At 48.9% G+C, this 22,244-nt stretch overlaps 1 protein-coding gene across 1 annotated transcript; it reads left to right on the forward strand.

Moving 5' to 3' along the window:
* Positions 1-507: 507 nt before the first annotated feature.
* Positions 508-7,886, forward strand: LOC311624810 (cleavage and polyadenylation specificity factor subunit 6-like; the record flags this gene model as incomplete). The annotated part of the gene is made up of 3 exons (XM_084888414.1): positions 508-1,997; positions 7,103-7,255; positions 7,838-7,886. The coding sequence occupies 3 exons, from the start codon at positions 508-510 to the stop codon at positions 7,884-7,886; spliced, it is 1,692 nt and encodes a 563-aa protein (XP_084744540.1).
* Between the last annotated feature and the right edge of the window lie 14,358 nt (positions 7,887-22,244).

Here is a 22,244-nt window from a genome sequence, read left to right on the forward strand (position 1 = left end):
AAATCAATAAAATATATATTTTTTAAAAAGAGGTTATCTGATAGCATATATATATATATATATATATATATATATATATATATATATATATATAATTTTAATTTTAATTTATTTAAGAAAGATAGGGAGAGGTGAAGAATCATTGATTGACTACTGGGGGATCGAGCCCACAACCTGGGCATGTGCCCTGACTGGGAATCAAACTGTGACCTTCTGATCCAATTAAATCAAGTTGATCAGATTAAATCAAGCTAATCAAATTAAAGTTAGTGGCTCCAATTGGACCAAGTTGATGGGATTAGATTAGCTCAGGTGAGAGTGACTGTACTTAAGACCGAAAGAGGCCTGAAGAGAACACACAATTCTGGCAGCGGCGGCAGCAGCAGCAGCGGCAGCGGCAGCGGCAGCGGCAGCGGCAGCGGCAGCGGCAGCGGCAGCGGCAGCGGCAGCGGCAGCGGCAGCGGCTGTGGCTGTGGCTGTGGCAGTGGCAGTGGCAGCGGAGGCAGGATGGCGGACGCAGAGGACTACTTAGACATTTACGCGGATGTAGACGAAGAGTTCTACCAGGAAGCTGAATGTGGCGGGCCTGAAGAGACAGATTTGTACAGCGATGCCATCTCTCCATGCGCAAATAATGGAGATGGCCCAGAATACTGGGATTACATGGAACCTCTCTCACCAGCTGCTGGCGATGATGTGGGAAGAGGAGCCGCACCGGATGATGTCTGTACACACACGGAGAAGAGGTCTGCGGTATACATCGGAGACCTAACGTGGTGGACAACCGCTGAGGACCTAGCCGAAGCAGTGCGTTCTTTGGGAGTCCATGATATCCTGGAGATAAGGTTTTTTGAGGAGCGGGCCAACGGCCGGTCAAAGGGCATTGCCCTTGTTGACGTTGGGTCCGGAGAATCCTCCAAAAAGATAAAGGATCTGTTGCCTGAAAGAGAACTTCACGGTCGGAATCCTGTTGTGATTCCATGCGATGAACAGTACCTGCGTGGCCTTGCAATGAAGTACAGGAAACTTACAGGATCAGGACGAGGCAAAGCTGGGGCAGGGAGAGCTGGTCCCCGAGGAGGACGGTCCCGCGCAGCGTTTCCACGAGGTGGGAGAGGACGGGGCCGGTTCCCGGGGGCTGTGCCCGGTGGGGACGCATTTCCTGGGCCAGCAGGACCACCTCCACCGCCAGGTCCCTTTCCACCTTGTCCACCTGGTCCCCTGGGGCCGCCCTTTACACTTGCTCCTCCCCCGCATCTTCCAGGACCGCCTCCAGGTGCCCCAGGGCCAGCTCCACATGTGAACCCAGCTTTCTTTCCTCCACCGACTCACAGCGGCATGCCCACCTCAGACAGTCGGGGCCCCCCACCAACAGATCCATGTGGCCGACCTCCGCCATATGATAGGGGGGACTCTGGGCCTCCCGCAAGGGAAATGGAGACAGCAAGAACGCCACCGAGTGAAGCCGAGTTTGAAGGAATCGTGAATGAAAATAGGGCAATCGCAAGCAGCGCTATTTCAAGAGCTATGTCTGATGCCAGTTCTGGTAATCATGGGAGAGCAACTGAGACATTGGTAGCTGCAATTTCTTTAATTAAACAATCCAAAGTATCCGCTGATGATCGTTGCAAAGTTCTTCTTAGCTCTTTGCAAGATTGCCTTCGTGCAATTGAATCCAAGGCTTATGGTTCTGGATCAGGACGTGAAGGATCCAGAGAGAGGGACTATGGTAGATCAGGAGAAAAGAGTCGGCGTCATAAATCCCGCAGTAGAGATCGTCGTGATGATTATTATAGAGAGAGAAGCAGAGAAAGAGAGAGACACCGTGGCCGACATCGGGACCGAGAGCGAGACCGAGAGCGTGACCGACAGCGCGACCGAGAGCGAGACCGAGAGCGTGACCGACAGCGCGACCGAGAGCGAGACCGAGAGCGTGACCAACAGCGCGACCGACAGCGTGACGGAGAGCGAGACCGAGAGCATGACCGACAGCGCAAGTATCGTCATCGTTAGAAGCTGAAGGAAGAGGAACACCTTCAAAGACAAAAACATTCTCCAGGAGGGAAACATGATGCCTGTCCAGCAGTTTGCTTCTTGTAAGGATTCATGGATAAATGAACCTGTAAGGATTCATGGATAAATGAACAGGAATAGATCTGAATAAAGCAAATCTGCATGAAGGGCAACCAGTAGCTCTCCTTTTATTTTTTATGTTGCTTAACTGTTTTCATTTGAGGAAAACCTATGTGATTTAAAAGTTATAGCTTCTGTAACTTTATTACTGGTTATATACTTTTTGGCTGTTATAATGTACAAGCAATTGAAATAAAGGTCAAATAAATGTCAAATAAATGCTTGTTTTTGTAGTAGTTTGTTCTTGTTAAAAATGTTGATATGATGTCTGTAAACAGCACCACTCTGATTACAATAGATGTAATGTTGTAATCAACTGTTTAATGGGGGGGGGGGGGGAGGGGGAAGAATCTGGATTTCGGTGGCAGCTGAGCACAGAGTCCTGTCCATGAGATGCTGAGGGTCATCACACAACAGGGTTTCCCGCCAAAAGTTCTTGGCAGCAGCATCGTCCAATACAACAGCAACCAGTCACGTGCTGGGTACTTGAAATGTGGCTGGTGTGACCAGGGACTGAATTTCCCATTCAATTTATTTATTTTTATTTTTTTAAATTTATTTATTTATTTATTTATTTTTTACATATTTTCTTGATTTTTTTTATTGCCCCCCTCCCTCCCTCCCACACATCCCCTCCCTCCCCATAGTTTTATGTCCATTGGTTGTACTTATATGCATTTATACAAGTCCTTCGGTTGATCTATTATCTCCCCCTGATATCCCTACCCTCCCCACTGTAATTTGACAGTCTGCCTGTTGCTTTACTTTCTCTATATCTGTCTCTTGGTTCATCAGTTTATAAAGATCTTTATCATCCACCGATGTGTGAGGTCATGTGGTGTTTCTCTTTCGTTGATTGGCTTATTTCACTCAGCATGATGCTCTCCAATTCCATCCAGGTTGCTGCAAATGATGAGAATTCCTTCTTCTTTATGGCAGCATAGTATTCCATTGTGTAGATGTACCATAGTTTTTGGATCCAATCATCTGCTGACGGGCACCTAGGCTGTTTCCAAATTCTGGCTATTGTAGATTGTGCTGCTATGAACATAGGGGTGCATATATCCTTTCTGATTGGTGTTTCTAGTTTCTTGGGATATATTCCTAGAAGTGGGATTACTGGGTCAAATGGGAGTTCCATTTTCAGTTTTTTGAGGAAACTCCACACTGTTCTCCACAGTGGTTGCACCAGTCTGCATTCCCACCAGCAGTGCACGAGGGTTCCTTTTTCTCCGCAACCTCGCCAACACTTGTCGTTTGTTGATTTGTTGATGTTGGCCATTCTGACAGGTGTGAGATGGTACCGCATTGTTGTTTTGATTTGCACCTCTCGGATAATTAGTGACTTTGAGCATGTTTTCATGTGCCTTTTGGCCTTCCTTCTGTCTTCTTTTGAAAATATTCTGTTTAGGTCCATTGCCCATTTTTTAATTGGATCATTCATCTTCCTTTTATTTAGTTGTATAAGCTGTCTGTAAATGTTGGAGATTAAACCTTTATCAGTGGTAATATTTGCAAATATGATCTCCCACACCGTGGGCTTTCTTGTTGTTTTATTGATGGTTTCTTTTGCTGTAAAAAAGCTTTTTATTTTGAAGTAGTCCCATTTGTTTATTTTCTCTTTAGCTTCCATTGCCCTAGGGGCAGTATCAGTGAAGAAGTTATTTTGGCATACGTCTGAGATTTTGCTACATGTGGATGCTTCTAGTATTTTTATGGTTTCCCGTCTGATGTTTAAGTCCTGTATCCATTTTGAGTTTATCCTTGTGAATGGTGTAAGTTGGTGATCTAGTTTCATTCTTTTGCATGTGTCTGTCCAATTTTCCCAACACCATTTATTGAAGAGACTGTCTTGACTCCATTGTATATTCGTGCCTCCTTTGTCAAATATTAATTGAGCATAGTGATTTGGGTTGATATCTGGGTTCTCAATTCTATTCCATTGATCTATTTGTCTGTTCTTGTGCCAGTACCAGGCTGTTTTGAGAACAGTGGCTTTGTAGTATAGTTTGAAGTCTGGTATTGAGATCCCTCCTACTTTACTCTTCTTTCTCAGAATCGCTGTGGCTATTCGGGGTCTTTTATTGTTCCAAATGAACTTTTGGAGAGTTCTTTCTAGGTCAGTGAAATATGTCGTTGGTATTTTAATGGGGAGTGCATTGAACCTATAGATTGCTTTAGGAAGTATGGACATTTTGATGATGTTGATTCTACCAATCCATGAACATGGTATGTTCTTCCATCTCCTTACATCTTCCTCTATCTCTTTTTTCAGTGTCGTGTAGTTTTCCGCAAATAGGTCCTTTATTTCTTTAGTTAAATTTATTCCTAGGTATCTTAATTTTTTTGGTGCGATGGTGAATGGAATTGCTTTTTTAGCCTCTGTTTCTGTAGTTTCACTGTTGGTGTATAGAAATGCCATGGATTTCTTGGCATTAATTTTATATCCTGCTACGATGCCAAATTCATTTATTAAGTCAATTAGTTTTTTAATGGAGTCTTTTGGGTTTTTTATGTACAATATCATGTCATCTGCAAATAAGGATAACTTTACTTCTTCTTTTCCAATTTGGATGCCTTTTATTTCCTCCTCTTGTCTAATTGCAATGGCTAGTACTTCCAGAACTATGTCAAACAGGAGTGGCGAGAGTGGGCATCCCTGTCTTGTTCCTGTTCTTAGAGGGAATGGTTTTAGTTTTTGCCCATTGAGTATAATGTTGGCTGTGGGTTTATCATATATAGCTTTTATTATGTTGAGGTATGATCCTTGTACTCCCACCTTTTTAAGAGTTTTTAACAGGAAAGGGTGTTGGATTTTGTCAAATGCTTTTTCTGCGTCAATTGATATGACTATATGATTTTTATCTTTCAATTTGTTTATGTGATGTATCACGTTTATTGATTTGCGGATATTGTACCATCCTTGCATTCCTGGAATAAATCCTACTTGGTCATGGTGTATGATCTTTGTGATGTTCTTCTGGAGTCGATTTGCTAGAATTTTGTTGAGGATTTTGGCATCTATGTTCATGAGGGATATTGGCCTGTAATTCTCTTTCATTGAGTTGTCTTTATCTGGTTTTGGTATTAGGGTGATGTTGGCTTCATAGAAGGAGTTCGGAAGTGTTCCTTCCTCTTGGATTTTTTGGAATAGTCTGAGGAGGATAGGTTTTAGTTCTTCCTTGAATGTTTGGTAAAACTCTCCTGTGAAGCCATCTGGCCCTGGGCTTTTGTTTGCTGGAAGCTTTTTGATGACGGTTTCAATTTCTTCCCACGTCACTGGTCTATTGAGATTTTTAGATTCTTCCTGATTGAGTTTTGGCAGTTTGTATTTTTCTAGGAATATGTCCATTTCCTCCAGGTTGTTTAGTTTGTTGGAATAGAGTTGTTCGTAGTATTTTGTAACAATCTGTTGTATTTCGGTGGGGTCCGTTGTTATTTCACCTCTTTCATTTCTGATTTTGTTTATTTGGGTCCTCTCTCTTTGTTTCTTGGTTAGCCTGGCTAGAGGTCCATCAATCTTGTTAATCCTTTCGAAGAACCAGCTCTTGGTTTTGTTGATCTTATGTATTGTTTCTTTGGTCTCTATGTCATTTATCTGTGCTCTGATTTTTGTTATTTCCTTCCTTCTGCTTACACTGGGCTTTTCTTGTTGCTCTTTTTCTAACTCTTTGAGTTGTAGAGTTAGTTTATCTGTTACCATTTTTTCTAGTTTTTTGCAATAGGCTTGTAAGGATATGAACTTCCCTCTCAAAACTGCTTTTGCTGTGTCCCATAGATTTTGGATTGTTGTGTTTTCATTGTCATTTGTTGCCAGGATGTTTTTAATTTCTTCCTTGATTTCTCTGGTAACCCAGTCCTTGTTTAATAGCATGTTGTTTAGTCTCCATGTATTTGATTTCTTTGGATTATTTTTATTGTAATTAATTTCCAGTTTTATGCCACTATGGTCTGAGAAGATGCTTGATATGATTTCTCAATTTAATTTTAATTTGATGTTAATATAGAACTGACCCAAGAGTCAGTACATTTATTTCACTTGGACACACAGATGTAGTTTGGAAATCAATTTTACTCTAAAGCCAAAGCATTTCTTTGCCAATGCAGATGCAAATGTCAAAAGAAAATGACATTCTGCCACTTGCTTCATTTATCAGGAAACTTATGTCTCAAAAAATTGAGGTATACAAATCTACTTTTTTTCAATTATAAATTTTATGAAATTCAAATACGGATCTGATTATGTTTAATGAAAAATGTAATGTCTGAATTGACAGGCACTCTGAGTACAAAATGAACACCAAACTTTGAAGACAGTACAAAAAAAAGGAAAATATCTCATTAATAATTTTTTATATTGATTACATGTTAAAATTATAATTTTTAATATGGTAGATTAAATGAAAGGCATTATTAAAAATTAATTTTACCCATTTCCTTTTACCACTCTAATGGGGCTACTAAAAAATTAAAATTGCCAAAATCAGTTTGCCTCAGTGGATAGAGTGTCGGCCTGCGGACTAAAGGGTCCCAGGTTCAATTCCAGGCAAGGACATATACATTGGTTGATGTGGGATGTGCAGGTGGTGGCTGGTCATTGTTTCTCACTCTCTATCCCTCTCCCTTCCTCTCTGTAAAAAATCAATAAAATATATATTTTTAAAAATTTAAATTACAGTATGTGGCACGCATTGTGTTTCTATTGGGCAGCACGGTGCTGGGGTCTGGGATGAGGGGGCACTCAGAAAAGTGGAATTTGGGGAGGCCTTCCCCCCAGTGCCTTGAGCTACAGGACAGAGCCACAGGCCTCTTCTACAGGAGGGGGAGTCCCTGAGGGCTTCTGAGCAGGCGCAGGCCTGCCAGGGGTGGTCAGAGCTGTGTGTCTGGGGTCCGTTTGTCTTGCTCTGGGCTCCTCTGATCCCATGCTCACCTCCTTTTCACTCTCTGCTCGGCCCTGGCTCTCCTCCAGATCGCCCTCCGTGGCCTCCAGCGCCTCTGCCCGGGAGTCTCTGTCTGAGGAGGAGCTGGCCAGGATCTGGGAGCAGGTGGAAGAGAAGAAGAAGCTCATCACCCACATGCGCAACCAGCCCTGGCCCATGGCCAAGAAGCTGAGGGAGCTCAGGTGAGCAGGGGCTCGGCCGGGCCTCTCAGTGTCCAAAAGCTCCGCTCCTGCGTGGAGCCCCTTCCTCCTCTCTGCCCCCAGGGCCTTCACAGGAGGGGAACCACCCTCCCGCTCTCCGGGTCCCCTGTGCCCCCAGCAGAAGCACAGAGCTGAGGGGCAGGCGAGTTGCCCTTTCAGCCAAGACGGGCCTGGGCCGGGGCTGTTGACTAAGACTGTGCTGTTTGGCCAGCAAGGAGCCGGGCCAGGCCGGAGAGACAGAATCCTGGTGCTCCTGTCTGCGCCCCACCTTTCCACTGCCCGGCTGCCCCTTCTGTCTCACCCCCACCCCTTCGAGTGGCTTCTGTGCTTCCCTCGCAGCCTTCCTTGGGGGACTTTCTGTGACCCCCCACCCCCATCTCAACAGATTCAGACTCTCTTGTGCTTTAAGCACCCAGAATCCTCCATGTGTAGCACACTCACCCTGCGGAGAGCAGGAAGGGCCTGTCTCAGTACTCACGGGTCCCAAATGCCTAACCCCGGGCCAAGCTTCTGAGGGTGCTCCGTGAACATTGCACACACTCCTGGCTCCTGCTTTCTACTCAGCCGCTTCTCAACGGTGTCCGATGACGGCTGGCACACCAGCGCTTTCTGATGCTTGAGTGTCTATGGCAGTGCTGAGATAAGAACAGGAGGCACACTGCCTCACTCTGGTTTTCTCCTAAAAAATTCCCATCTGCAGTTCCCATTTCCCCCAAGTCCTTCTTCCATGTTTCTGCCATGGGGTTGGGGTGACACCCCCTGCCCCATTCCTCTCAGCAAAGACATTTTCCCCAGCTCCTCTCACACCTCAGTTTCTTTCTTTTTTTAAATCTTTATTGTTGAAAATGTTACATATGTCTCTTCCCCCCTCCCCGCATCGACCCTCAACCCTTACCACCCCAATGTCTGTGTCCCTGGGCCATGCAGACATGCATGCAAGTTCTTTGGTTGATCTCTTTCACACATGAGTTTCTTCATGGTGCACATCAACTGCCTCCCCTCCCCCCTCGTCCCCCCCTCTATTGTGTAGAAAAATGGGGCAGTTTTATTTTCACTCCGTTTGCCTCCAGCGGGCATAGTAAAGATGCTGGCTGCACAAACCCTGACAGACCCTTACAAAGGTCCTGGCAGAGCTTGCTCACTGTCCTGCAGATTATCACGTTGTCTCCTGAGCAGCTGCAGGAAAATGGCTCCCTGGGTGCCTCCAGGCCAAGGCTGACCCACAGAACCTTCTGGGCTGGAAGTGCTCTAAATCTGCACTAACAACGCGGCCACCTGTGGCTCCTGAGCCCTTGAAAAGCAGTTCGTGTGGTTATAGATACCAGGCGACTGAAAAAAGCGCCCACCCCCTCCCAATATGTCTTATTTTCCCCACCAGTGTGACTGAGAAACTGAATTTTCTTAATATTAATTTATTTAAATTTAAATCATCACACATGATGCAAGATGAACACCAGATTTGAAGACAACACAAAAAGAATGTGCAATAAGGGATAAATATTTCATATTGATTGTATATAGGAATTGTGAATTTTTAATGTACTGGGTTCAATGGCTATGATTTGGGCTGCAGGTACCGCTCCAGGCAGTGGTTCTAGTTTGTCTGAGTCTCTTCCCCCTGCTCCCTCAGGGCCTGCTCCTCCTCCATTAACCAGAGCAGCACAGCCACCTGTCACTCCAACAGAGCCGCATCCCCTCTCAGGTGTCAGCTGAACCCATCTTTTATTGAAGGGGGAAAGAGAGCACCTTGATGCTTATGGAAATGAGATCCCCAGCTGGCAGGAGGTCTCAGGGCCATGAAAATCCCCCAGGGCTGCTCAGCTGCCCCAGGAGAAGTCTGACACCCCCTCCAGGCTGGAGGGAGAGTTCCCGCCCTTGGCGGGCGTGGGAAGTGACTGAGTCCTGAGAAGCTGGAAAGAGTTGTCTCTCTCACTTGCTCATGGGGGCAGGCCTCCCCAGCGAACCATGGTCTCCTCCCTCCAGACCTCCTTCCTTTCTCTTCCCTCTCCAAGACTCCTTATCCCAGACTCATGTCTAAGGCCCCAGCCTCGGGGGCTCCACTCTAGCCAGTGCCTCTTCTAGGTTTCTGCTTTCTGCCAGCCCACGGCTACCTCTACTCACCTGTAAGACTCAGACCAACTGTCTCCTGTGCAGCCAAGTCCCAGTGCCCCTCCCCACAGTCAAGCCCAGGTGCTTACTGCTGCTCCGATGCCCAGACACTGCCTCTCATTGGACTTGATGCTCTTGTTTGCAGAACCAAATCTGATCCATCTTCTAATGCTCTTTCTTTTATACATAGCCAACAGGTACTGAGCTCTTTCTATGTGCCAGGCACTGGCCTGAATGCTATATGGGTCCCAATTCATGTAATCCTCATAACCACCCTGTGGGATAGGAGACTACTATCATTGTCCCCGATTTACTGATGAGCAAACGGAGACACGGAGCAATTGAGTAATTTGCCCAGAGTCACACAGTGAGTTAAGTGGCCTGATCAGGATTTGAACTCAGGCATCCAGGCTCTAGAACCTGCGTTCTTACTTTGTAGTCACCTCTCCAGAATCATTAGACATTCTAGAATGCACCCCGCTGCCTCCTGTACGGTTTCCTCTCCTGGTGGTGAACTCTGACAGCAGATAGCATTCCCTGACTATATTCTCTCTTTTTTAGAAGCACTGGTGTAGGGGCCACAGCCTCTGGCCCACTCAGGCAGGTGGCTGACCTGGGCATAGTTGTTGTAGATCATCAACAAGCAGGCATGAGGAGCAATAAGCAGTGAATTGGGGCAAGCCTGCACTCACACCTCTGCCACATCGGGGTGGCTTTGGCCGGTTAATCCCTCTCAGTCTGGTTTCCTCTCCTTAACCCCTCTGAGCCTCACACTCTTCACTTGTAAAATAGGAATAATAATATCTACCTCGTAGAGTTTTTCTGACAAATTCAAAATATTTATTTAAAATGCCCGGCACATGATATGCAATTAATTAATAGTTGTTATTATTATTATTAAAACTTGAATGGCTCTTGTGCCAGACACTATGTTGAGCCCTGCAACAGCCTGGCAAGACAGAAAACAAACAATAACAATCCTATTCCAGCCAAACCCGACAAACAAAACAGCAGCCCCACCCCCACCCCTACTAACAAAAGTCAAGTGGGGGCCTGAGCTGGTTTTGCTCAGTGCTTGGAGTGTCAGCCTGCAGACCGAAGGGTCCTGGGTTCAATTCCGGTAAAGGGCATTAAAAAAAAAAAAATCAACCGAAACCGGTTTGGCTCAGTGAATAGAGCGTCAGCCTCCGGACTGAAAGGTCCCAGGTTCTGATTCTGGCAAAGGACATGTACCTTGGTTGTGGGCATGTCCCCAGTAGGGGGTGTGCAAGAGGCAGCTGATCAATGATTCTCTGTCATCGATGTTTCTCACTCTCTGTTCCTCTCTCTTCCTCTCTGTAAAAAAAATAAAATAAAATAAAAAAATTAAAATATAATTTTTAAAAAATAAACTGAGTGCATTTGAAGATGTAGCAAAGAGAAAGGAGCTCCAAAGGAGCTACACAAAGTGGACTTTTATAGGCAGAAGGATTCAGGGGGTCAAGCAAGCTATTGACAAAGAGTGGATTCTTTTGGGCAAGGTCACAATCCCTTAGGGGTCTATGAGAAAATCACCTCACTAGTGCTGACCAGGTGATTCCGGAATGACTGGTTTAAGATTTCATTTCTGGGAGAAGTTGAAACTGTTACTGACAGGGGCCGGCCCTTAGTAGGTCTGCCTCAGGCCGGTCTGTGGTATATGGCTGCTTGACTTTGGGTAGGAAAGATTTCGCAACAGGATTCCAGATGGGTTTGAGAATATGTTTACTAATGCTGGGGACAATGACACAAAGGAAGAAATTAGAGTAGAAGAAAGGACAGGGAGAACCCAGGCAGTGCTCTGCTTTGGCTCTAGAAATGTTATAGGAAAGAAATGAGCAAGGCAGGGCTGCCTCACCTCCTGGGAAGCTAGAGAAAAAGGAGGCCGTGGAGACAGGATCAGGGGGTGAGCCCAGGTCGAGCTGCCACTGCCCACCGCTCCCCTGGTGGCAAGTCTTGTGGGTACCCTTAGAAATAAAAATGCATGCCCAGGAAGACTCTAGCGAGAGCCCACATTAAGACTTTGTCCTGAGGGCTTTTTATCCTTTTTTTTTTTTTTTTTTTTTTTTTTTTTCCTGAAGGTGAAAATCTTGCAGGGGGGGTGGGGGGAGAAAGGAAAATAGGTAGAATATTCATCAGCTTTCCAGGTGCATTTTTAATAAGCTGATGCATTAAAATGATCGTATAGGGGAGTTTGGATTATTCTTTGGTCTGTTGTACTGTTTTACCTTTCTCTTAGGTCCATCTGGCTTTAATGGGTTTTTTGTTATTTGTTCCCCAACTTCATCTGTCCTTGGGTTTAGCTGGCACAAATGCATTCATTGGGTCTATGTTCTCTATTTTCCCAGGCCAGGGTGACTTAAGCTCTGTATTTTCTGGTTAAGGAGGAGAATAGAAACCATTTGCTCTCACATGTCCTTGGTTAGGGAAGATAAAGTCTTGGAATTCACAAGCTGGCTGCAAGCTGCCCAAACTGTTTGGTTTTGTTTAATTTTCTTCTTCCCCATTCCACTTGCCCAGGGATTTTCCTAGCTTCTTATTTACTGTCCTGCTACACAATTAAAGTACTAAGTTTTGGTTTGGTGTTGTGGGCTTAGCAAAAGCGACACTCTTGGTGGCCTGTTGTCTCTTTTTGAACGGGGGCTCTGCAAAGCAGACCTCGTTCAGCTCATAGGAAGAGCGTTTCAATAGTAATGGCAAATGAAATGTAAATTTAGTTTTCACCTTTGCCACAAAGGAAATACATCGTCTCCTCCCTCCATTTTCTGAGAATGTCTTTATTGAGAAATCTATTTGTAAATGTGTTCTGCTGATGTTTGAGCCTGTCCTGGGTTTGCCAAGATGGCCAAGTGATGGCCTGGCCGACAGAGGGCGCCCGACAGAACTGCCAGGACCAAAGGGAGGAGCCAGCTTCCCAGCACAATCTCTGGTCTGGCCAAGAGAACCTCCAGGGGAGCCCCCAAGGGCCTGTTCGGAGGGTGGGAGGCCCTTCAGGCAGGTTGCCCCGGATCCTGCCTGCCGACAGCAGCCGACCAGCGCCCTCCATCTCCCGGGCCTCTCCAGGCTCCCGGAGTGAGGCGGGGAGGATGGAGTGCAATCAGCAGAGCCCTGGGGGGAAGAGAGGCTTTTTATGGGGAACCTCCGCACAGCTGGCCCCGAGGCCAAGGCCAGGTCCTCAGTTCAGAAGCTGAGTCCCTCTCTCAAAGTCTGCCTAGATCCCTGATGGCCACGCTGGATGCTCAGTCCCCTCTCCCCTCCACAGTCTGAGGCCCCACTGTTCCCCCAGGAGTCCCAAATGGCTCACTCCCGAAGCTGGCTCTGGGATGTTTGACCCAAGGTCTGAGTCCCGCCCTCAGGCTCCAGAGGCTAAGTAAGATGAAGGAGGCACAGGCCATATAAACATCAAAAGGGTGAGCACTCTCCAAAGAGGACGTAACAGAGGCCAATGGAGTCTGACACATGCACCCGAAAAACGAACAGTCCCAGAGTGGGCCTGAGGAGAGTTGACCCAAATGACAGGGAGAGACATATTATCCCCGACAGACACACACCTCTCAGTCAGTGAAGTCCCTGTGTCTTCCCCAGCTCCCTTTCCCCGTCCATGTCCACCCGCAGCCTTCCATCCACGGGGCCTCAAGACAGGGAATCTGCAGCTGAGGACGTTCACCTCTCAAACTGTGCGTGGTCAGCCTGGTTTATCAGACCAGTAAGTGTCCTGCTGGGAAGAGTGAGCGCTAGAAACAAGGGGGCAGGCAGAAGTCCAAGCTTCCAGGTGGAGGTGGGGAGGGGGGTTAGTCCTGGGCAGAAGTGACCGAGAAACATCAGGCTGTGCAGTTGTCCCTGTTTGGTGTTTCCAGCCCCGGGCTCTGCTGCAACCACACTGGGCCACCTGCCAGGACCACACAGCTCTTTATGGTGTGTAACTGCTTCTCCAGGGTGTGCCCACTGGATGGCGGGTGTGTGTGTGTGTGTGTGTGTGTGTGTGTGTGTGTGTGTCAAACTCACCTGCTGCTGTTCCACCTCTGGCCTCTGCTGTTGTTTCCCAGTGGTTAGAACATCTGCCTGTGCACCAAAGGGTCTCAGGTTCAATCCCCACCACAGTCAGGGCTCGTGTGAGAGGCAACCGATCAATATGTCTCTCTCACATCGATGTTTCTCTCTTTCTCTCTCCCTTCCTCTGTCCCTCCCTTCCACTCTCTCTAAAAATTAAGGGAAAAAAGTATCTTCTGGTGAGGATTAACAACAATAAAAAGTTAAAAAAAAAAAAAATAGAGAGAGCTTTGTGGCAAGTGTGTGGAGGAGCAGAGGGAAGGGGGCTGGTCTGTGCCCTGGTAAAAATGGGGCTTCAGATGCACCTCGGGCCCAAGCTCCACGACTGTGAGCAGCGACAGCAGCATTGCAGAGACCCCTCTGACTCTTCAGGGCTTTGGGGTGTTCCGGTTACAGCCGTCAGCTCACTCAGCCCCCAGCACCCTTCCAGGAGTCAGAGCAGAATTACCTCCACCGAACAGAGGAAAACACGAAGGTGTAGAGGTCTTCAGGAGCTTCCTTAGGTCCATACAAAGTGGGGGGCGGAAGGGGACTTGTCACCCGTGATGACATCTATAAATGCAGTTTGGCTTTATTCATTCAACACATTGGCTTGTGAGGAGCATTCCAGTTTCCATTGTCCTTATCCCCCGGAGAAAGAAGTGACAGAGTCCTGGCTCCTCCGGGCTTTTGTTCACACTCTGTCTGCCTGGGTGGCGGGGAGGGGGCAGAGGCAGACACATAGAGTCACAGACCCAGACACTGCCCGGCTGCCGTTTTCCTCATGCCCAGCCAGCCTCTTGGTGTGTCTGACTTATCTCTCTGGCAGGAACCGCCCCTTGCCCTGGTGATAATGTTTCCTCAGGTCACAAATCCCTGGGTGCAGGTCTCCCTTCCTGACATGGCAGAGACAGCCCCAGCAGTTCCTTGCCCATAGTGCCCTCTGCTCCACCTTCAGTGATGACAGAGCACAGCAGAGGAACTCAGACACTGCCCACAGGAGCCTCCAGCACACCCTGCTCATCACACATACACACCCCAGGCTGGCAGGGCACACGGCTGCTGCCCTGCTCTCCGGGGCCCCTCTGCTGCCCCTCCCCGGCCCACACCAGAAACCACCCCAGAGGGAGCTTCTGGTGTGAGCTGCAGGTGAAGGGCAGCGACCTGGGACCTGGCCGCAGCACCAGCTCACATTAGCCCAGCGAGAGTGTTAGCTCCCGACACCGGATCCTCCCCATTGTGCTGGTTTACAAGGTTCTGGGAGCGACACTGGATGTTTTGTAAGCAGATACCCACAGCTAATTATACGGATGCATTTTTCATTGGATAGATACATTAACAAGGGGGCCCAGGATGCTTTCCCCTTAACCAGGGGTTTTGAGACAAAAGGCACATTGGGTTTGGACACACTGTGACTCCTGGTTTTGAAGTCACACATGTGATTTTGTCGTTGTCATAGTCATTGTTAAGGTTTTGTTTTCCAAGACCCAGCCACACCCTGGGAGAGAATGACTGCAGCATTTACCAGCCTCAACCCTAGCAATAGAAGTGTCCACCATCCTGATAAAATATTAAGAGAACACCACTCCAATATTATGACTCTTTGAAGTTGTGTTTGAGTTGAATGCCCAATAAATTTAACCCAAGGGTGAACTAGCTAATGCCGGTGATAAGCAATAAAAACAAGAATATTTTATGATTTGATTTCACTGCCCTCAAACTAGATTATGTTTCTTAAAACTTGCAAATGTGTGAAGTCAAGAGGTTTCACATTACAGACGTGGTGAAATCACCACAAAAGAAAAGGCAAATCCTGATGAGGCAAAACTCCAGGGCAAAGCAGAACAGGAATTGTCCCAGAGGAACCTCTTATCCCCATTTAAATAACACGCATAAGATCATGCAAAACTAGACTCTGATTTCCAAGCTCATGTTCCAAATCGCTTCCATAGGCTGTGCGGCACCTCACCCACCACCCAGGTATGTGCCGGACCAGGAATGGAACCTGCAACCTTTTGGTGTACAGGAGGATGTTCCAACCGACCGAGCCAGCAGCCAGGGCAAGATCAGAGTTTGAAAATATCACTGTCATTTTCTTTTCTCCTTGAGCAAATAACTCAAACCCCGGTCTCTGTAAAGTATGGTAGCAATCAACTCAGGTAGAAACTGCTGTTTGGGTCCCAGATAATGTGTTTCTGTTGATTCAGTGATTCGTAGATACTTTAGATAACTAATTTGCTCAAAATTGTTTCTGTAAAAATGCTTTTTATGAAACAGGTTCCTCATTCCAGACCCCCAAAAATGTAATTAATACCTTTGTGATATTCTGCCCATATAAGCCAGATGTGGCAAGCTGTTTGGGGCTTCGAGGTTTGGAGCACTGAAGAGCTCCCTCGTATGCTGCTGGTCTTTAATAAATGACTGCATAATTCGACTTCTTGAGGCGTCCTTTGTAAGATAGGGGTTACACCACAACACATGTGCCTCACAGGCCCCGGTCCTCTCCCTCCGCTCTGCCGGGAACGCTGCGGATGGCCCCGCCGGGATGAGGAGAGACTCGTTTGCCTCCCACGTTCCGAGGCCTCGTGCTCACCTGAACGTGTACGTAGCTCTGGAAGCACTGGAATTTATACAGATGCTGTGCGGCAAACAGAGCACAATACTCTGTGTTCAGTGCTTGACTCCCAAACGTGGATTTGGAATCCCACGCGAGCTTTGTTGTGAGAGAGAATAATTTTCTTTTAATATTTTTATTCATTTCAGAGAGGAAAGGAGAGGGAGAGATAGAAACATCAATGATGGCCAGGACCGGTTTGGCTCAGTGGATAGAGTGTCGGCCTACGGACTGAAGGGTCCCAGGTTCGATTCCGGTCAAGGGCATGTACCTTGGTTGCGGGCACATCCCCAGTGGGGGGTGTGCGGGAGGCAGCTGGTCGATGTTTCTCTCTCATCGACATTTCTAACTCTCTGTCCCTCTCAATTCCTCTCTGTGTAAAATCAATAAAATATATTTAAAAAAAGAAAAAAAAAAGAAAAGAAACATCGATGATGACAGAGGATCATTGTTTGGCTGCCTCCTGTACGCCCCCTACTGGGGATCGAGCCTGCAACTTGGGCATGGGCCCTTGACCAGAATTGAACCCTGGACCCTTCAGTCCACAGGCCGATGCTCTATCCACTGAGCCAAACTGGTAGGGCGAGAGAAGAAGTGTTTTAATTCCCAGATCTCCCCCTGCAGACACCACAGACTAAGCCTAGCGGCCTTAGAGGTTATAAACCCACCAGGGTTCTCTGCTTTTCCCCCTGTGAGTGCCCTGTGCCTGCAGCTGGCTCTGGCCCTGCGGGTGCTCCTTGTTCTCTGTGGGAAGCAGAGAAGTGGAGTGTTCCTTTGTGCGGACAGGGCTGGGGCTGGAACACTGCGGAAGCCTTCCTCCTTTGACAAGAGGGAGCCAGGAGGGGCAGGGCCAGGAGCTGCTGTGAGGGTCCTCGCTCATCAGGAGACCAGGGAGGGGCAGGAGAGCCGGGAGCGCCCTCCGCAGGAAGCCGCTCCTCACTGCTCCGGGCAGGCTGCCTGTGCTGCCCTGCCCGGGGCCCTGCAGTGGGATTGTCCAGCTGGGAGAGGGGCCAGCTGCAGGCCCCCAGGGCCCGGTTGTAGAGGGAGAACACAGAGGGAGAGCTCCTCAGTGTCCCTGCACCCTGGGGCAGGAGCCATCAGGTCCGAGAGAAAGGCAGGTGGCGAAGAGAAAAGTTTTAAAGCTGGGGTGTTGTGAGTGCATTTCAGAGGACACCACAGGTGGAGGTTCCTTTGTTCCTCCCCTTCACCAAGGTGTCCGGAGGGTTGGAGGCTGGGGCTCTCTGGGACACCCACCGGAGACTTGCTTTGGGGCAGGTTCGTAATCCTATTGTGTCACAGAATCCTGATGAGACTCATAGACATTGGTCAGAACATTGGTTTCAAATCCATAAGATAAAATACTGGGATTACAAAGGAGACCAACGATCCTGAAATAGGTATCAAACTGTTTTTTAAAAATCTGTCAGGTAGCCTGACCAGCATGGCTCAGTAGCTGAGCATCGACCTGTGAACCAGGAGGTCATGGGTTTGATTCCTGGTTAGGGCACATGCCTGGGTTGCGGGCTCAATCCCCAATAGGTTACATGCAAGAGGCAGCCAATCAATGATTCTCCTTCATCATTGATGTCTCCATTTCTCTTCCCCCCACCTCTCTCCCCCTTCTCTGAAATAAATTAAAATATATATATTTAAAAATCTGTCAGATAATGACACACATGCTTCCTAATAATCAGACAGCAAGACCTAGTGGCAGGTCTGTGACTATCATAATTTCAAAGAAGTAAACTACCTACATGATATTTTGAGATAGTCCTAATAGCTTAATGTGCTATGAAAAAACAAATCTGACTTCTACTGGGGACAGAATCACACGACCTTAGGGAAATGCTAAGTTTCAGTTAAAGGACAGGAAAAATAAAAGTGTGGTGTTTACAGACCCACACCATTCCATCCAGGACTCTCAGAGTTCCAGGGACCCACCCGGGTTAGGGCCCTGCACGGTGACTGTCCTCCAGAGAGCCCACGCCGAGGCTCCGGTCATGGTTTTCAAAGCAGCCGAAGCTGCCGTTTTTTAACAGGGCAGCCGCGGGCAGAGCTGAGATCTGTGAGCAGCAGGCCAGTGGGAACGGTTCACTGTGGGCTCAGGCCTGACTTACTGATGCAAAGCCCAGGGTGGTCCTGGGAATCGTGTTTCAAACACAGCCCTGGTGATGGTTTCACAAACGTCCTAGGACCTCCCTGTTCCAACCAGGGCTGCGCTAGAGGGAAGGCCCGGGATGCCCCCTCCGCACCCTCCGCGGGCCCAGTGCAAGGGGAGAGGAGCCGCAGCTCCGGGCCCTGCTGTAAGCGATGCCTGAAAGGTGAGGCCCGCCGCCCCTCTCCAGGAAACCTGAACTGAGGAGTGTGTGGCCGGATTGACAGGCTGGGAGCTCACCACCTTGGCTCCTGCCCGCTCTCTCCCACACTTCGCCTACCTCCGCATTCAATCTCCATCAAGCCCCGGAGCCCTGACTGCCCTGGGGCCCAGGAAGGGAGGTCAGCCAGCATGAGGACAGGAAATCACCCCAGGCCACAGGTGTGTGTGGCCCAGCAAGCCGCCTGAGCCGAGTGGGGGCCCAGTCAGCCCTGCCGACCATGAGCCACCAGGCAAAGGGCCCGGGGGAGGAAGGTGAGTCTGTCCTCATCTCTGCACCCACCACCCACCCCCAAACCCCAGGGGCCCTGGGTAGCAGCAGGGACAGGGAAGCAGAAAGGATCTTTCAAGACACAGGGACCTGGGTTTGAGTTCAGGGCCTGCTGCCCGCTCGCTGAGCAACCTCAGTCTGGTTATCCATCCTCTCCCGCCTCATCGGGGAGGTGAAGGCAGCCTCCGTTCCTTGCAGGACTGTTGGAGGGATGTAAAGTGGCAGGTGCAGAGCGCCACGCACAACACCCGTGCTGACGCTGAGCACTGAGCGGCAGAGGCAGGCAGAGCCTCCAGGGTCTGTCAGTCTCCTGCTGTCTTGGTTAGAGTTGCCTTTCCGTAGCAATCCCCTCTGTCTGTCTGTCTGCCTGTCTGCCTGTCTGTCTGTCTGCCTGGGGCAGGGAGTTGTGGGGATGTTCTGACCTCATGATTTTCCCAGGGTGTCAGAGAAATGTCAAGATGGGGGTCCTGGAGTTTGTTAATAAAATAATGGGAGCCAGGCTCTGTGAACTGGCAGAGGGTTCCCACAGTGACATGGGGGTGGCCCAGGGAGGGGGGCTGTCCAGAGGCCATCCATCTATCTGTCCATCTCTTACAGCAGGAGGTGGAGTGAGAGGAAGGCTGAGGAGCGGTTCTCCAGGCGCAGGTGAGGTGGTGATTCGTTCCCGGGGAGCCTGCGGTGCCCCCTCATCCTGGCACCCACCCACCATCTCTCCCATCCTCCTTCCGCCCTCTCTCCCTCCCTGTCTCTGTGAGGAATCCTCCCAAGCAGGAGGTTCAAGCAGAGAGGGGGCGGATGCTGCACAGGGAGGGCCTGCCCTCAGCCCCAGGGGTCAGGAAGACGCCCAGAGTTATGTCACTTTGAGATGAGCCATAGGAAGCAGTGAACACTCACCAGGCTGCGGGTCGGGGGGCGTCAGGACTCCATCCAGGCCACGGACTCCAGCCGCACACTCTTACCCTCCACACATCCCAGCGGTAGTGGGTGCTCATCCTCTTCTCATCCAGAATGTGAGCCACGGGGGGCTTACCCAGAGGGGATGGCCTGCTTCGGAGGCTCTCATAGGCTGAGAGAGGACCCTCCGCTGCCATTAGGAGGCCAGAAGCCATGCTCACAGGGTGGCCGTCTTTCACTTCAGATCATGAGACGTGCTGTGGATCCCATGCCATTTTCTCCTCCTCACCTCCAGTCAGGACCCCCCTTGTGGGTGAGGAAGCAGAATCTTGGGGAGCAATGGACTTTGGGGGGTGGGAGAGCTCTCCCCACTCCATTTTGAGGGGAAGGGACTTGTTCTGGCCCCCACCTGGTGCACAGCATGTGGGGGAGCTGGCTCCAAGGTCCACCTCCTTGGCCTCCTCTGCCACGTTCTTCCCTCTTGTCCCCTATTGTCCCCCACTGCCTGGGGCTGGAGTCCATCTGTGACAAGGGGATGTGCAGGACGTGCTCTGGGCAGGAGGGAGCCGGTGTGAAGGCACCAATGGCATCTCAACACTCCAGCTGCCCCTTGGTCACTGTCCCTCCTCCCTACCCCACCTGCCGCCCCATCCAGCCCATACCTTCCTGCAGAGACATGAGAGCGAGCATGAGAATGCGTGCCTCCGTGTGGCTGGAGGAGGGAGGGCCAGCTGCACTGGTGATCCTTGTCTGCGGGATGCTTAGGTCTGGTTCTCCACAGCCCACCCCCTTCTGCACCCACCCTGCTCCCTTCACCCAGCTCAGTTCTAGGGCTCTCCCAGGGTCACAGCTGTGCTGACACACAGTCTCACCATCCTCCCGTGTCTTTGGAGGGAGAAGATTTGTTTCTGGCTCCATCTCTCATTCAAGAGGGAGCCGAGCCTCCCAGGGCCAGGGAAGAGCATCTATAAGACCACCCATCTCTCACTGGCTCTCACTGACCAGCTTCCTAACGTGTATGAATTATTATCACGTCCAAATTTTCTTTCTTTACCTTGTCTTACCAAAAACCCTTTCCCCCCAGGAGGTGAGAAGAAGAGAAAGGTTAGCGCAGAACTGGGAGAAGAAAGCCTGTCCTGCCACACACACCATGTCCTTCTGTGTTTGAGTCTGTAAATAGCACTCAATACTTTCCAATGTGCTTATTTACACCAGAGATCTCCTAGGTCCCTGAAGTTCCTGCAGCAATTAGGAACCAAGTCCCAGTGGAGTTTGCTGTCCTGCTTGATGCCTCTTCTTGCCTTCACAGCAAGTGAAGCAAACAAGCTCACGGAGCCTGCCCTGCAACAGCTGGGAACCAGTGTCCCCAACCCAAGATAGGCTCTTCAGTGCAGCTAGCATGACCCTTTGATGCAGGCCACATCCTGCAAAACTCACGCCAGTGTCACACCCTCACCCTTCAGATTCCAATCCAACTGCCCATGGGCATGTACTATTTTCTGGGTAACCCCTTCTCTCCACACCCCGGCCCCAGCACCAGATCCTCCCCGAGACTCAGCTCTCCCTTGGTAACCCATGCCCAGAGCCCTTGGCATTTCCACCGGGGCCCTCGATCCCATTTCCTCTGCTCACTATCCCTCTACCTTTGACTACCCTCCCCTATATCTCTACCCCTTTCTTCTCCTGGCAAAGTCCTGTTCACCCTTCAAGATTCAGCATAAACATCAGTTCTTTGAGAGGCATTTTTAACCATGGCAATTATAATTCATCACTCTCTATTTCCATTGCCTTTTTCTTTAGTACGCCATATATTTCCTTTTTTTTTTTTTAAAGCAAAATACATTGATCTAATTTATTGTCAAAAGCTGGCTCCCTAAGTATGAAAAACACAGCCTGTTGATAAGACAAAGCTGATGTGTTGCTTACAGGCAGGCTTTGGCACTGTCTCAGAGGAGAAGGGAAGTTGGAATTCACTGAGGATTGAAAATTTGACGCAAGGCAGGTCTTTCAAAGTGGTGGCATGTTTAGGATTGGGTACGAATTATGATATACCAGTCCACAATAAATAGCAAGGCCAGGAGGCAAAGCATTCAAAGAATCTAAGGGTGCAAGTTGTCTGTGATGCTCTTCATCGAGGAGGTGAAGGATCTGTGGGAAAACCCTGTCATGAGCCACTTCCCTGGGCAGGAAATTCCTGGAAAAATAAAGTCATGCTAATGAAGACAGGCAGAGCACAAAATCATCTCACTATAGACACTGAAGTGTAGTTTGCATTCTACGTCCAGGCTGAGCGTGGGGTACAAGGTTTCAGTTCTCACTCTCGCCTTGTGGTCACTCTTCAAGCCTGAGGGGATCAGATTCAGATGCACAGAAAACAGAAAGAGCTCCCATAGACAAGCTTCTGTCCTTCCCCCTCCCTCCTCCAATTCGCCTATTTTTAGCATCTTGCATCAGTGTGGTGCATTTGTTACCACTGATGGACCAATATTAATACATTATTGTTAGCTAAAGTCCACTGTTTACATTAGGAGTCACTCTATGTGTTGTCTGTACAAATTTTGACAAATGCATAATGCCATGCATCCACCATTACATTATCACACAGACTAGTACACCCTGAAAAAGATGCTCTGTGCTCCACCTAGCATCCCTTCTCCTCCCC

This window comes from Pipistrellus hanaki (genome assembly GCF_964339955.1).
Source record: "Pipistrellus hanaki genome assembly, chromosome: 6".
Classification (NCBI taxonomy): domain Eukaryota; kingdom Metazoa; phylum Chordata; class Mammalia; order Chiroptera; family Vespertilionidae; genus Pipistrellus; species Pipistrellus hanaki.